Raw genomic sequence first — 14,713 nt, forward strand, 5'->3', positions numbered from 1 at the left:
GCCTCCCTGGTGGCCTAGGGGTTAAGGCATCAGCACTATCACCATGATGGCCTGAGTTCGATCCCTGGCCAGGGAGCTGACTCACATAGGGCACGACAGACCTCTCCTGTCTCACCCGCTGCTCCCCTCAGCAGTGGATTTCTGTGGATCTGCCTGTTCTGCTCCCCATTCTGTCTCTGGTGAATCCTCTCACCCCCAGCACCTCTGGCCTGTACCCAGATCTTCTATGCAAAACAGAAATGAAATCTTAAGTTTTTCCTGAAACAGTGTAGTATGGCTCACAGCACCTCCACTGTGGGATGCACCCCAGGAAGGCAGAACCTACCCACTTGCTCTCTTAAAACGCCTGCCTTGGGAAATGCAAATCAAAACTACCATGAGATACCATCTTACACCAGTGAGAATGGCACATATTAAAAAAACTAGCAACAACAAATGTTGGCGAGGGTGTGGAGAAAAAGGAACTCTTCTGCACTGTTGGTGGGAGTGCAAACTGGTCCAACCACTGTGGAGAGCTGTGTGGAGATTTCTGGACCTACTAAACATAGAGCTTCCATAGGATCCAGCAATTCCACTCCTAGGTATTTACCCAAAGAACACAGAAACATCAATTCCAAAGAGCACCTGCACCCCTATGTTTATAGCAGCACTGTTTACAATAGCTAAGCTTTGGAAACAACCCAAATGCCCAAAAATAGATGACTGGATCAAGAAGATGTGGTCCATATATACCATGGAATATTACTCAGCATTCAAAAAAGATAAACTCATGCAATTTGCAGCAACATGGATGGCGCTGGAAGGGATCATGCTCAGCGAAATAAGCCAGAAAGAAAAAGAAAAATACCGGATGGTCTCACTCATAGCAGGAATCTAGAAAACTTAAATAAGGGACCAGGAAAATGAATAACTATAAGAAAGTGAAAATCAAAATCAACAAAAAACTATGAACCAGAGACACTTTTAGGGGGGCGGGGGCGGGAGGGGAGGGATTGGGGTCAGAATGGGGGGGCTGCAATTGTATGGGGAATATAACAATAAAATTTATTATTTAAAAAAAAAAAAATAAAATAAAACGCCTGCCTTAAAGAACAACGTATATTTCAGCCCTAAAAAGAAGTGAGCTATGAAAGTCAAAAAGACATGGGAGAACCTTAAGTACATATTGCCACGTGAAAGAAAGCATTATGAAAAAGCTCCATACGGTATGACTCTAACTTAGAGACCTTCTGGAAAAGGCAGAACCGCGTGATGTGAAAGGATTCCTGTTGCCAGTGCTTCTGGATGGGGATGTGGTGGATGAGTATGAATAGGTGAATCATAGAAGATTTGTAGGGTGGTGAAACTAATAATAGTGTAATGCTGGATACATGACGTTACCCATTTGTCAAAATCCACATCGAGTACAGCACAAGAGTAAACCCTAATGAGAACCATGGATTTGAGCATATAATAATGCACCAACACTGGCTCAACACCTGTAACAAATATACCATGTGAATGTAAGATCTTCATAATAGGGGAGTCTGGATGTGTCTGGGGACTGTCTGTACTTTCTGCTCAAGTTTTGTTGCAAGCCTCAAACTGGTTTAAACTATAAAGTCTAGTCATTTAAAAACAACACCAATGGGCCACAGAAACTGCATCATTAGTACATGCAAGGTCACAGGATTGGGGGCATTTACATTACACAAAGCCTAAGGGAGACCAGCTCTTCTCTCTCTCTCTCTCTCTCTCTCTCTCTCTCTCTCTCTCTCTCTGCCGGGGTGCACAGACACACAAACAAAAATGTGCTCTGATGCCATCTCTCTGCTGGAGCTTCTCTGGAATTAGGACAGACAGGAGGATGAGCACCAACTCCTGGACCGCAGGTCTAGCACCCGGCTTTGCAGCCACCACCTTTCCATACAATTCAGGATTCATTTCCATCAAGCCTGCATGTGACATGTTGGCAAGTGGGTTTGCCTTGGCAGCTAAGGGACTACACAGGCTTCTGTGCTGCTTGCATGAGGCTTCGGCTATTTTTAGGCCCCAGCTAATCCATTAAATGCATAAGGCTGCCACCGATGACTCACAGGACACAGCAGTCAAATTAAAAAACAGTGGAACGAAAGGAAAGCCATGGCAGACGTGCAGCGAGCACATCATTACTGCCTGCCGTGTGAGCGCCACGCCACGCCACACCAGGGAGGGAGGGAGAAGAGGTGGCGCTGAATATTAAGCAGCCCCCAAGGAGGTAACGGGAAGCAGTCACCTAGGGAGGCTCTGAGAAGCGACAGACAGCCCTAATGACAGAAGGAGCTCGGCAGTGAGGAAGGAAGCAAAGAGAAGTCTCACCCCCCGAGCACTTCACAAACACAATTTACTACGATTCTGCCGAGCAGATTTTGGGTACCTTCAGAAAATTGAGCCTGGGGAACAGGAGACAGAGGGACAGGGGGACTGTCAGGTGAAACCAGAGGGTCCCCAGGCTGGGCCTTCCTAAGAAGTGGTGCAACGAACGGGAAGACACGTTGCTAAGATGCTTTCTGCTGTCAAGAAGCCCAGGAGGCGCTGTTTCTGCCTCAGTCCTTGCACTGATGCCAGGAGGGGCTGCGCCACCCATCTCCCCATACGGCCTGCAACCCGGCTCATGCTCAGAAAACAGTTTAACACACACACAGTAGGCAGCATGAGGTGGTTTCGCCCTCCCCATAGAAACAGCAGATTGGGGGTGAGGGTGGGGGACTAGGCTATTGGTGGGACCACAAGGCAGGAATTCAGTCAGGATCAAAACAGCTTCTGGTGGGTCTCCCTGGTGGCGCAGGGGGTTAAGTCTTAGCACTGTGAAGCTATTGGCAGCCACTGCGGCACGAGTTCGATCCCCGGCCAGGGAGCTGACCCACATGGCACAGCAGACCTCTCCTGTCTCCTGCTGCTCCCCTCAGCAGTGGATTTCAGTCAGTCTGCCTGTTCTGCTCCCCACTCTGTCTCTGGTGAATCCTCTCACCCCCACACCTCTGGCCTGTACCCCAGTTCTTGTATGCATCATAATAATAATAAATTAAAAAAAAACCCAGCTTCTGGTGCTGACTGCTGAAGTTCAGCCTTCTTTTTTAACTTTTCTAGACTGTTTCTCCCTCCATAAACCTTCAGAGCATGAGGCTCTAGGCCTTGGTCTTAGAAGGCAGGTTCAAGGTCACCTAAGTTGAAGCACTGAAGGGAAACAGTTATTTTCAAGGCCTTACGGCTCCACGCTGTGTCATTCTTTTCAATACACTTGTTTCCATTCTTCCCCACGAGGAGAGAACACACATAATTGCACCAATAACCATTTGCTCAATGATTTATACATGATTTGTATGCCCTCGTGGTGCTTACGGTGGAGTGGTGAGCTAGAGATTCAGACTCAGGTCTTTCTGGCCTCAGGTCCTGAATTTTCCTAGCAGATAACCTGCTTTCCATCTGGCTTCCACACTGAGGCTATTGCCTGGGGAGCCCCTCTGGGGCTGGCCACAGACTTATGCACTCAAACTTGGAGCCTATGAAGAGGATTATACTGGGGAGAGAGGCCCCAGGAAGAGAGCCTGCTCTCCGCTGGGGCTCTCAAGCCAAATCACCAAGGTCAAGAGACAGGATGGAAGCAGAGCCTCTGTCTTCCTGGGGTGGAAGCTACGACCCACCCCACAGCAGGAGAGCAAGGGACACAGCAGAGGCCACCCAGAGCTCCTGTGTGGAGGATGCTATGGCCACGGACAAGCCTGGAATTCCCTTCCTTCTTCCACAGCAGCAGGATAAAGCCACCACCTGCGTGGAGACATATGGCGCTGGGGATGCAAAGAACTCACAGGGGCAGCAATCAGTACATGATATCATTTCCTCCTGGCACTGCCTCGGCTGGAGCAGCAGCCAGAGGCTGCCCCGGAGGTGTCCTTCAGCTCCTTCACGTATCACCCTAATCAAAAGCTCCTGAGCGTACCCAGGACGGCTCTAGTTCCTGTGATGCCCCTGTGCTGATTATTAGCATCGGAGGTCAGCAGAGCTTTCCCCGTGACCCCCTGTGGGTGTGGACAAGCCAGAGCTGTTTGCAAGGCAGAGAGGTGAAGGCTTATACAACAGAGCATCAAAAGATTTTATATAAGGAATCTGCTGTTCAGAGATGAGAAAGACAGCAGCTCCGAGAGGTAAAAGAGCCTGTCTCTCGGTCAACCAGAACCCCAGCTGGGGCTTTCTCCCCACCACCCTGGGGTTACCAGGGCTGGCTTTCTGAGGTGAAGCTGCCCTGTGGCTTCCTTCCTGGGAGGGTTTATCCGTAGAGCCATCCAGCCATCTGTCGTGCAGACACCATCGCTTCCTCTACAACCTCCCCAACCACATTTGTGATTCTGCTAATTAAGTTAAACAATTTGCACATTTCTCCATCTCCCCGTGGGTGCCAGTGTTGGTGATTTCCAAGCGGTTGAGAAGTCATGGACTTCAGGCCAGGGGAGAAAACTCCTAGAGTGACACTGATGGGTGGGGGAGCCCTCGGTCCTTGGCAGGGAAATTAAATCCAGATATTAGTTCTCCCCCACAGCCCCTCTGGGTTTCTCTGCCCGCCTCTCCACTAATTTTGACGCTGCAACTTGGGACTAGCACTGCCGGTGGAAGATCTAGTGTGATGATGCCGGCCTCTTTCTGATACGCTTCCTGGGAAGGGACAAGTCATGGATTGTGTGTGGGTCTCACGCTTTTGCTTCTGCAGCCTGCAGCCGAGTTGCCTTGTTAGCGGACCACAGCCTCTTGCCTTTCTTTGCAGAAGCCCCTCCCAGCAGGCACCAGACCCCACAGGGGCCGCCCTGACAGACCTGCCAACAGGCCTGACAAATATTTCACATTTTAATTTGCACCTTGGCTGCTGGCAAAGTGTCCTGGCTCCAGGAAGAAATGGGATTCAGATGGAAGCCGATTTCCCAGCAGTTGTGAGTTCATTCTGCAAAGGACTGAGCAGATTTGCTCAGGAAACATAGATGGATGATGCTTCTTCTCTAAGAACCGCCAGATGAACTAGAAACCTAAAGAGGCCCCGGAAGCTCTTGTCTGCAGGAGCTGCCAGCACCTTGGTGATGCAGCCACAGCTGGGGCTGCTCTTTATTCTCAAGTTGAAAGAGATGCTGGTAAGGAGTCAGCATTTCAAAATATACCCCCAAATCATGAACGGTGTTGTAAGCCAGGGTTACCTCAATTAAAAAAATACAATAAAAAAGTGAAGTTCAGACAAGAAGCCTAATATTAATTTCAGTGCCAGGAGATTTTGATAAAGCCACCAAAGTCCAGAAATTACTCCACTTTGGCTCTGCAATCTGTGCTTTCTTATCTTGGGGTTAAAAAATAAAAGACATGCCTATCTTTGTTCATTATAACACCTTAAAGATGAAACGGATTGAAAAACCACATTTACTTCTCATTTTTGCTTATTCTCCCAGCATCTATTCAAAGGCAACTTTGCTAAAGGCAACTCATTTTTCCTTTCTCGTAGTGTCCACCTCTAATCCACATAGGAAGGTAGGTGTGAGCAGCAACTGTAGATGGTAATGAGTTCTAAAGAGGCCATTTTGTTTAAAATGCTGATTTTTGGCTGCCTTTTGGAAACCAAACTTTGAGAAATCTCTCGAGGGCCCTAGTGGATTGGCAGACTCTGGGGATACTGCACTGTACTAAAGAAAAGTATCTGGGGCTAAAATCTCTCAGCGATGCAAGCTCTTGTGCAAGCTCCCACGTCCGGTCATTCATAAGCAGTTCTGGAAAACACTCTGCAAAACTGGTCTCCCCTAACCTCACTTGATCTGTGAAAAATATACTCAAAACAATTCAAGCCATTAACTGGCATGTCTTCTTTTGTTTATTTTTTCTGAAGGTCCCAAATGTTCAGCTAAGCCACGACCATTTTCAACTCAAACTGAAAGAACCACCATCACATCAGAGGAGCGTTTCAGAGTCTTTGATGGAGAAGTTCCCAGAAAGGCTGGGGCTGGGGCTCGAAGGCCAGGAGCTGCCTATGTTTGCTGCCAAGCCACCTGGGCAGTGGAGCTGTGGAATGAATGCATGTAAGTGGTTTGAGAGACTAGAAAGGGCGGACTGAAGGAGTCCACGCAAATACAGAGTGTTCGTCATAGTTTTATAATGACTCAGCTTAGCCATATCTGACCCTTGGTTTCCTATTTACCAGAAACTCAGGAGATGACTGGGCACGGCCTCGACTACTTGGATTATATTAACCATGCCTTTCCTTTTCCATATTCTGATGTTTTGACATCTTGGGGTATTAGCGACTCTGGAAGGACTGCACCTCCAGGGTTAGCTAATTCTTGGGGAAATCAAATACCCCATCTGGGAACATATCCTTCATATGCAGATCACCCGCATCCCTCACCTGCCCCCTAGTCTTTCCTACTCCAGGCCACAATCCGCCTGCCTGAATCACCTCAGGGACAGGAACAAGACAGGTAAGGAAGATCCAGAGCCCCCTGAAGCTATTCAAACAGCCAATGCTAAGGATGCTTGCCCCTTGCGTCCTCCATACTCTCCTCTCACTCCCTCTGCCTCCGCCCTGATGACCCTAGTGTGTCCCCGTGAGCCCTGCCTGGCATATGTGCCCCTTCCTCTTGGGATCTGTGTCTAACACCTGTGATTTTATGGCAGTTGTTTCCCCATCTGTTGACCTCTAACATCTGGCTTTTAAAACACAGATGTTAGAATGGGATGTGCTGACTCTGGGTACCTCATGTCCTCACCCTGACCAGCGCTATCTTCCTCTAACAGAAAACACAGGAGGTGGGATGGTGCCAGGAGCCTGCAGGTTGTCTCCATCATCGTCCCACCTCTGGAGTGTTTTGAGTCAAAAATTACCACTGGGCCTCCCCTGGTGGCGCAGCGGTTGAGCGCTGGGCTGAGAAGCTGCCCGCAGCCTCCACAGCGCTGGTTCGATCCCCGTCCGCCAGCGAGGGTCCCACATGGCACGCAGACCTCACCTGCCGCCCGCTGCTCCCCTCAGCAGTGTACTTCGTCAGCCTGCCTGTTCTGTTCCCCGCTCTGGTGAATTCTCTCACCCTCCTGCGCTTCTGACTGTACCCAGTGCTTGCATAAATAAATAAATAAATAAATAAATCTTTAAAAAAATTATCACTGAGTTATGTTTCGTGCTGTGGTCCAGGGTGATGCCTGACGAGCCCTATCCTAGATGCACAGAAATGAATGCCTTGGGCCCTAGGGCATAATTCTCTCATAGAACATGCCTGGGAAGTCTTTAGTCTAAAATCTAGGTATATAAACCTGAGGAGCAGCACAGGTTGGGGGGTTCAACTGGACAGTGGTGAATGGTTCTAGAGCTTTGGTGGTGGTGAGGTGTGGTACATACTTTCAGAGAGGTGGGAAGCTGCACTCCTGACGCTTATATAGTATTGTGAGCTGATGGTAGGTACATCCATACATTGTCTTAAAATATTAAATGAACCTGCGGTTAAGAAAAAGTCTAGGCATAACTGAAAATCCTTAAACCTTCCCACAGCAGGGACAAGCCTGCCTCCCTGAAGAAATTCATCTTCCTGGGGAGGTGAGTGCAGTAAGGTGGGCATCCCCCTACCTGTGCGACCTGTGCGAACGTTACCTGTGCTCGGTGCTCCCCCACCGCGAACTGTATCACGGCCACCCCCGGGCTGTGGCTGTCCTCTATCCTCTCCACCGTGCTGGAGTCGATCTTCAGGTCGTTGCTGATCTCTGCACTCTGGATGAAGTCTTCTGTCTTTAAGTCCTCCACCTTCTTCAGTTCCCCGTTGGCCAACTGGATGATGGAGCCTTTCATGAAGTAGGGAGGCAGCGTGGGGGGAGCTGCCGCGGGGGACGCCACGGACTGCACCACGGGCAGGTGGATCTGGGCCTGCACCATGGCCGGGTAGGCAGCCTGGGTGGCCAGGGCCTCCGGGCTGAAGTTCTCGCTCTTGGGGAGGGCGGTGGTGACGAAGGTGTGAGGCACTGCAGCAAACTGGGGCGAGGATGTGACGATGGCCGAGGCCGCCCCCGAGGCCTCCATGTCCGCGCCGCCCACCGGGATGAGCAGGGGCTGGGTGCCAGGGATCACCAGGTGCTGGGGCAGGCCGCCGGCGTAGGTGATCGCTTGCTGCTGGCCGCTCAGGTAGCCGATGACCGGCGGCTGGGTGCCGGCGTAGAAGGCCGTGGCGGGCAGGCCCACCGGGAGTGGCTCCGAAGCGCTGTGCGTGGTCTGAATGACCGTGTGCGGGGACAGCGTGGCCACGGCGGCCTTGACACCCTCGGGACCCAGGGCCTGCTGGGGTGACAGCGCGTAGGAGCGGTGTCCGGGCTTTCCTAGATGCAGGCCGCTTTTGTCGTTGAGGGCGGAGGGGGAGGCCTCCCGGTGCGACACCTGCTGGACCTCCAGGTCGGCCGCGGGCGCGCTGCTGTTGGGCAGGACCATCACCGAGGCCCGCACGCCCGAGGAGTCTCGGCCCCCGTAGTCGGCGGGGCTGGGGTGCACCACCACGTGCCTGGACTCGTAGGGGTGAGGCACTGACTTGCCGCCGGCCTTCACCAGGCCCAGCTCGGCCGGGGTCGGGGCCCCGTACCTGCGTCCCTTGTCCATCTCCCCGTTGAGCATCTCCTTGGCCTGCATGGCCTGCTGCAGCCGGCTGCTCTCGGCTTTCTTGGCGGCCTCCCGAGTCACGAAGTGGCTGCCAGAGTCGGTGTATTGCACGACGACCTGGGGGGAGGGCCCCAGGGTGAGAGTGTGTGGGATCATGGCCTGGTGGGGGTGGAGGTGCACCGGGAGGGCAGGAGGAGAGGCCGCGCGCCCCGCATTCTGCGGGGAGCTGGAGATGTGCACGTACTGGTTCTGCTGGGCGGGTGGTGGTGGGGACCCGGGGGTGACCAGCCCGGGCGTCCTGCCGAGGTGCTGCTGCTGCTGCTGCTGCTGCTGCTCAGCCTTGTGTCCCGAGGCCTGGCTCAGGCTGCCCATGTTGGCCAGCAGCGTGGAATAGGCCTCCAGCTGGGAGCGCTGGGACGGAGTGGCGGCGCCCGCGGCCGAGGCCACGGCGCTGGTGACCGGGCTGGCCGTGGGGGAGATCAGCTGCGAGGGGATGAACCCGGCGTAGGGCCCGCTGTACTGCGAGGACCCGATGAACTGGAAGGTGTGCGGCAGGTGCGCGTACTGCACGGGGGACACGGGTGTCCCCGACGGCGGGGGCGGGTAGGCCGCGGGCAGCGTGGTCGCGGGGACAGACCTGGGCGCGCTGGGCGGGGAGTAGTCCAGCCCCGTGGACAGCGCCTTGTGTAAACCTATTCCCTGCTGTAAACCGAGCTCCACCGAGGTCCCCGCCGGGCCGAGCCGGCCGCCCGCGTGGCCACGGCCGCCAGGGGTGCCCGGGAGCCATGCCACACCCTCCGCCCGGTGGTTGTCGCTGGGCAGGACCGTGGCCTTCTCCTCGGAGGGCCGGCTGGTGGCGGGGATCTCGCGCTTCTTGGGAGGCAGGCATTCGTTGCTCCGCTCTTGGTTGGATTTCATTTTTCGCCGTCCCCCCTCCACGGTGACCGTTTCACTGTCTGGCGGGCTCTGATTTTAGTCTGATAAATGGAAAGTCACATTTGATTTCTGTAGGGGATCCAGGCTCTTCATGAGGAATCATCTCCCCGTGGGTGCGATCGGCCAGCAGCAGCTCTGGAATCTGGGAGCGGGAAGAGGGGAGACACAGGAGAAAGGAGGGACAGGAAATAAAAAGTCAGCCCACGACTGAGACTAGGCCTGCTTGGAAGGTAAAATCCCCAGACCCCATTCCAGCCCCAGCACCCAGGCAGGTAGCAGGCCCCACAGCACCCCAGAGAGATGGATCAGACACACAGCAAGTCAAACCTCGAGCAGATTCCTCTTTATGGCACTAATAAGTCCCCCCCAAGACATGCTTCTCAACACCCTCTTTTTCCTCCTTTCTCCTTAGAGAGGAGATCATGGATTTCCTGTTTCCTTTTCAGAAAAAAGCTGGACTCATTCTTCACCTGTTTACCATGTTGGAAAAGCAAATGACGCCCACAGGAAGGAGAGCATCCACCCTTCCCAGCCCTCGGAGCCAGGCGCCTGCCAGCAAGGGCAGGTTGGGAGTGGCCATCCCAAGTGGCCCTCCGTATGATGTCTGCATCCCCATCTGCCAGGGCCACTGCCAACACTCAAACATTTCACCTGGCCCTGGGTCCTTCCTGGAGGCACAATTCTCTCTTAATACAACACACACACATGCACACACACACACACACATGCCAACTCAGCAGAGGCAGCCAAAACCAATCCTGTTTTCTACACGTTTCCAAAGAATTCCCAGTGCAGCCATTCATATGGTAACAGAGAGTCAAAAGAAATCTGTGAGACAGTTTTAAAACGCGTATGATTACAGTTAAAAAGGAGAATGCAGTAAAAGGGCGGATGCATGGAATGCTTCCTTAATGAGGGCTATGTGCTTGCTTCATCCCTGCCCTTTTATAGCTTTCCAATTTGGATTTTCTCTTCACGCCCACTCTCCCTGGAAAGGGCCAGCCCATCTCTAACCCAAGAGATGAAACCTCTTTCAGATCAATCAGACCTGTGCATTTAAACCTGGACGTAGAAATAGTCAGTGCCCTGTCTCAGTTTCCCAGCTACCTCTGATCTCCCTATCACCACGACTATGGGGCAAATAGATACCCATCTGCAAGAGGCAGGATGTCCATGGAAGCAGGCCAACAAGTGCTGGGCATGAGTACCCCCATGGGTAGCTGCCAGAGTGCTCAGTGTCGGGGAGAGCCATCCCAGAAGCCACGGGATCGGGCTTTGGGGATTCCAGCCGAGCAGTCTAGCATGCTTCCTCCCTAGACTCTTGTCTATGATGTGATATTGAAACAAGCACAACATACCGCACTGATCCTTATCCATAATGAGGCTGCAGCAATACCCCTATAGGAATAGAGTCCTTTCCTCTCCTCTGTGCGCTGCAGCCCCGTCTCTTGCACCAGCTTACACCACATCTCTTCCCCCACCCTTACCTGTAACTTTTTTTGCCAATGACTTAGTGACCCTTGTTGATTTTGCTTCACCATTATTAACATACATGACAAATGACGCAAAGTAAAGTTCCCATCCTCAGAGATTTTAATCAGGTATAGAAAGAGGCAGAAGTAAGAAATCTGGGGTCTCAACACCAAAAGACATTTCAAAAAGAATACGATTTCCATCTGTGTCAAAGGAGTAGTGTCGATGATTTACTCTCCCGACCCAGGGCTTTTATAAGCTCCCAGTAACTTCATTCTGTCTAGCCTTTTCTCTAAGAGCAGAGCATATAATGTGCACCCAATGCTTGCAAATCGATTACAGTGTGCTAGTTTCAAAAACAATGACAGAATAAAATTAAACTACACAAGCACCAAAACCAGCTGCCTCTTTGGGCTTCTTAAAAAGTACTCATGATGATCTTTTAACTTTAGATTTCCAGAGTCACTCTTAAGAAAGAGAAGAGATTCTCACACTTCTGAGGACATCACTTAGATCTTCTCAAAGTCAGCTGTTCCACGCGCCCCCTGCTGGCCCCACGGCAGCACAGGTCCAAGAAAACCCCACAGGATTTCGTTAGGGATATTCAAGCTAGAGTGATACATCAGAATCCCAAACAGGAACATTTGCATACAGTGGGCCCAACCAGTAAGGGAATAGGTTAATTAGCCCCTGGCAGCTCTAGGGAAGGAAAAGCAGCAGCATGAAAGTTCTTTCAAAGCAAGCAAAATGTCAAACACATTCAGAAAGAGATCCATTAGCAATGCAAATAGAACATCCCCTATACAACCCAAAGCGTGATATACAAAACTAGAAAACCCCTCTGAAGGCACATTTTAAAGAACCCAGCTTTAGTGAATTTGAAAAAGAATGAGAACTGGGTTTTTAGTAAGGCCTTGTTGGTTGGTTTATACGGTTTATTTACTTGGCCTGAAAGATCTCTGTAGGTCCACAGCTGGCCTTCTGCTAGGGGAATGCTAAGGTACACTGGCTTTAGCACACAGACTCAAATATATTCTTCTGAAAAGTTTTACCTGGTGATAAACATCCTTTCCAGATAATACTAATGATTAATCAAGGACAAAAAGATTAATGGAATAACTTAGGGCCAGAATGATGAAAATTTAAATTCCTCCTTAACCCTTCCATTTAGAAGGAACATGTCTCCTATTTACAGTTTGGCTTGGAAGATATGGGCTCTCTGATGATGGGATATATGGCCGGGTGGGCCCCATTTGCTGCCTGCACTATCTTTCCTTGGGGGGAAATCCTGGGAGGGAAGGAATTGTGTTTTGCTGTATGTCACCCGACCACTAGAGGGCACCACAGTCTACTGCCACATGCCTATCCATGGAATCCATGGGATTGAAGGAATAGAGGCTTTCAGAATTTTTTTTTAATTAAATTTCTGATAGTCTCTGATTTAATTTAATTTAATTTTTACTCTCTTCAGTGTCATGTTTAAGACACTTTTTATTTATCTTTTACATTATTTTATTTTATATAATTCTTACATCATTTTTCATTTTTGCACAATGTATGCATTTTCATTTTGGTTATATTCCCCATGCAATTGCACCTCATCCCCTTATTTTGACCCTAATCCTTCCTCTCCCCTTCCCTCCCACCTGCTGTAGTGTGTCTCTGGTTTATAGTTGCTTGTTGATTTTGATTTTCACTTTGTATTAATTAGCCTTTTCCTGGTCCCTTATTCAAGTTTTCTAGATTCCTGCTATGAGTGAGACCATCCGGTATTTTTCTTTTTCTTTCTGGCTTATTTCGCTGAGCATGATCCCTTCCAGCGCCATCCATGTTGCTGCAAATTGCATGTGTTTATCCTTTTTGAATGCTCAGTAATATTCCATGGTGTATATGGACCACATCTTCTTGATCCAGTCATCTATTTTTGGGCATTTGGGTTGTTTCCAAAGCTTAGCTATTGTAAACAGTGCTGCTATAAACATAGGGGTGCAGGTGTTCTTTGGAATGGATGTTTCTGTGTCCTTTGGGTAAATACCTAGGAGTGGAATTGCTGGATCATATGGAAGCTCTATGTTTAGTAGGTCCAGAAATCTCCCCACAGCTCTCCATAGTGGTTGGACCAGTTTGCACTCCCACCAGCAGTGCAGGAGAGTTCCTTTTTCTCCACACCCTCGCCAACATTTGTTGTTGCTAGTTTTTTTTTTAATATGACAAGCACACTATTTAATCGAAAAGGGGAAGCAGGGGGAAAGCTAACAGATCAAGCTGGACAAATTTATTTAGGGTTTACTGATAGAGTGTGTGCTAATCACTGTTCTGAATACATTCACTGAAGCATCTTTGTATCTCCATTTGCAGCTATCTGTCTGCCAGTTTTTTAAATCTAGCTCAAGGCCAAGGTGGTCCACACACCTGCACCACTGGCCTCTCGACCAGCTTTGGAAGTGCAGGATCTCAGGCCTCACCCAGCATTTTACCAACATCTCCAGATGATTCAGATGCACAGTAAGATTTCAGAAACTCGGTGTAACACCAAATGTTCCCCTCATAAGCTCCTAAGCAAAGGAAGCATCTCCAGCCTTTTCCGAATGAAGTAGGTGATACATGATGGAGCCTGGGAGATAAGCAGCTCGAGGAAGATAAAACTCAGCTGTTTACATAAGGGTGGAGTGTCTGCATAGGTCCAGTTCTAAATAATAGAAGCTCCTTCTAGTTCTAGCTTCAAAAATGATAGAGAAACATTCTTAAAAAGCATTATAAATTTTACACACGACTTAGTCATCTCCAGAAATAAAAACAAGATTTGGCAAAGGAGGCCCCACTGTTATGTCTTCACTACAATTTATAAAATTTGCCCCCAACCATCGATCCAGGCTATTTTGAAAGTGACAGAAAAAGATGTCTCTATGGTGGGTGAAGTGGGGATGGAGCCCCCACTGCTGCAGGTACTGAAAATGGCAACCAGCTGCTCTGAGAATTTGATATACACCATGCTAAAAATGCATCCACAGGTCAGGGAAATCAATTGAGGTGCCCAGGTAGCACCCCTGTCCTGTGAGCCACTCAGCTGAGTGAGACCTGTGGCTATCTGGCACAAACCTGGCAAGGTTTACTTTTCCTTCAACAACATATAACATTAATTGAGCACATACTACGTGGCAGCCTTGTGCTGAATATTGAGTTGCTTTTCATTTCCATGTCCAGAGATCAAGGCTCAGAAAGATAATGCCAATCACCCAAAGTTATCTAGATAGTGGCAAACTGCCTGACTTCTCCCTATCATGGATTCCTTTTATTCTTTACCCCCTTTGAAATATTTTGTATATTCAATTTTTTTTTCATTGACGAAAAACAACCTTCTAATTGTAACATCTGGTAACCGTGAGCTAACTTCCTAGCTTCTTTATAGATTTACGTAGTTCCAGAATAATGATCTTTTTATTTTATTTCACATACGTGGGCATCATCTCAGAATACTGAATGCAGGTGCTCAAATAATCTCTCCTTTGTGCCAACTAGAAGTTCAGAAAAGAAGGAAATTTATGGGGTGGGGCAGTCAGAAGGAATGGACCCTCATCTCAGTCTCAAAGCAGCAGAAATTTCAGACAGGCCAAGGGAAGAAATGGTTTTCATTTTACAAAGGAGGAAAGACAGACTGATGAGCTAGAGTCCATTCTGGAAAACCACGTG

General features: G+C 49.7%; 2 protein-coding genes across 6 annotated transcripts in view; both read right to left on the bottom strand.

The window, feature by feature from the left end:
• The window catches only part of ATXN1 (ataxin 1), a 27,130-nt gene extending 17,598 nt beyond the window's left edge, over positions 1-9,532 (bottom strand). Inside the window, exon 1 of the mRNA XM_037518902.2 lies at positions 7,625-9,532. Coding sequence (XP_037374799.1) covers positions 7,625-9,532 — 1,908 coding nt within the window. The remainder of the gene's footprint in view (positions 1-7,624) is intronic.
• Positions 9,533-9,563: 31 nt separating this feature from the next.
• LOC129146368 (uncharacterized) overlaps positions 9,564-14,713 on the bottom strand; it is a 376,663-nt gene continuing 371,513 nt past the window's right edge. For 4 of the 5 annotated variants that reach the window (XR_008552995.1, XR_008552993.1, XR_008552994.1 and 1 more), the window contains one exon: positions 9,651-9,692. Coding sequence is in view for 1 of the 5 variants with exons in the window: in XM_054698329.1 (XP_054554304.1) it covers positions 9,564-9,653 (90 nt within the window). In the remaining 4 variants the exon portion in view is untranslated. Of the gene's footprint in view, positions 9,693-14,713 lie in introns of all 5 variants that reach the window. The other variant, XM_054698329.1, reaches the window with a different exon arrangement.

This window comes from Talpa occidentalis, unplaced genomic scaffold, assembly GCF_014898055.3.
Source record: "Talpa occidentalis isolate TD23 unplaced genomic scaffold, MPIMG_talOcc4v2.1 talOcc4.2, whole genome shotgun sequence".
Taxonomy (NCBI): domain Eukaryota; kingdom Metazoa; phylum Chordata; class Mammalia; order Eulipotyphla; family Talpidae; genus Talpa; species Talpa occidentalis.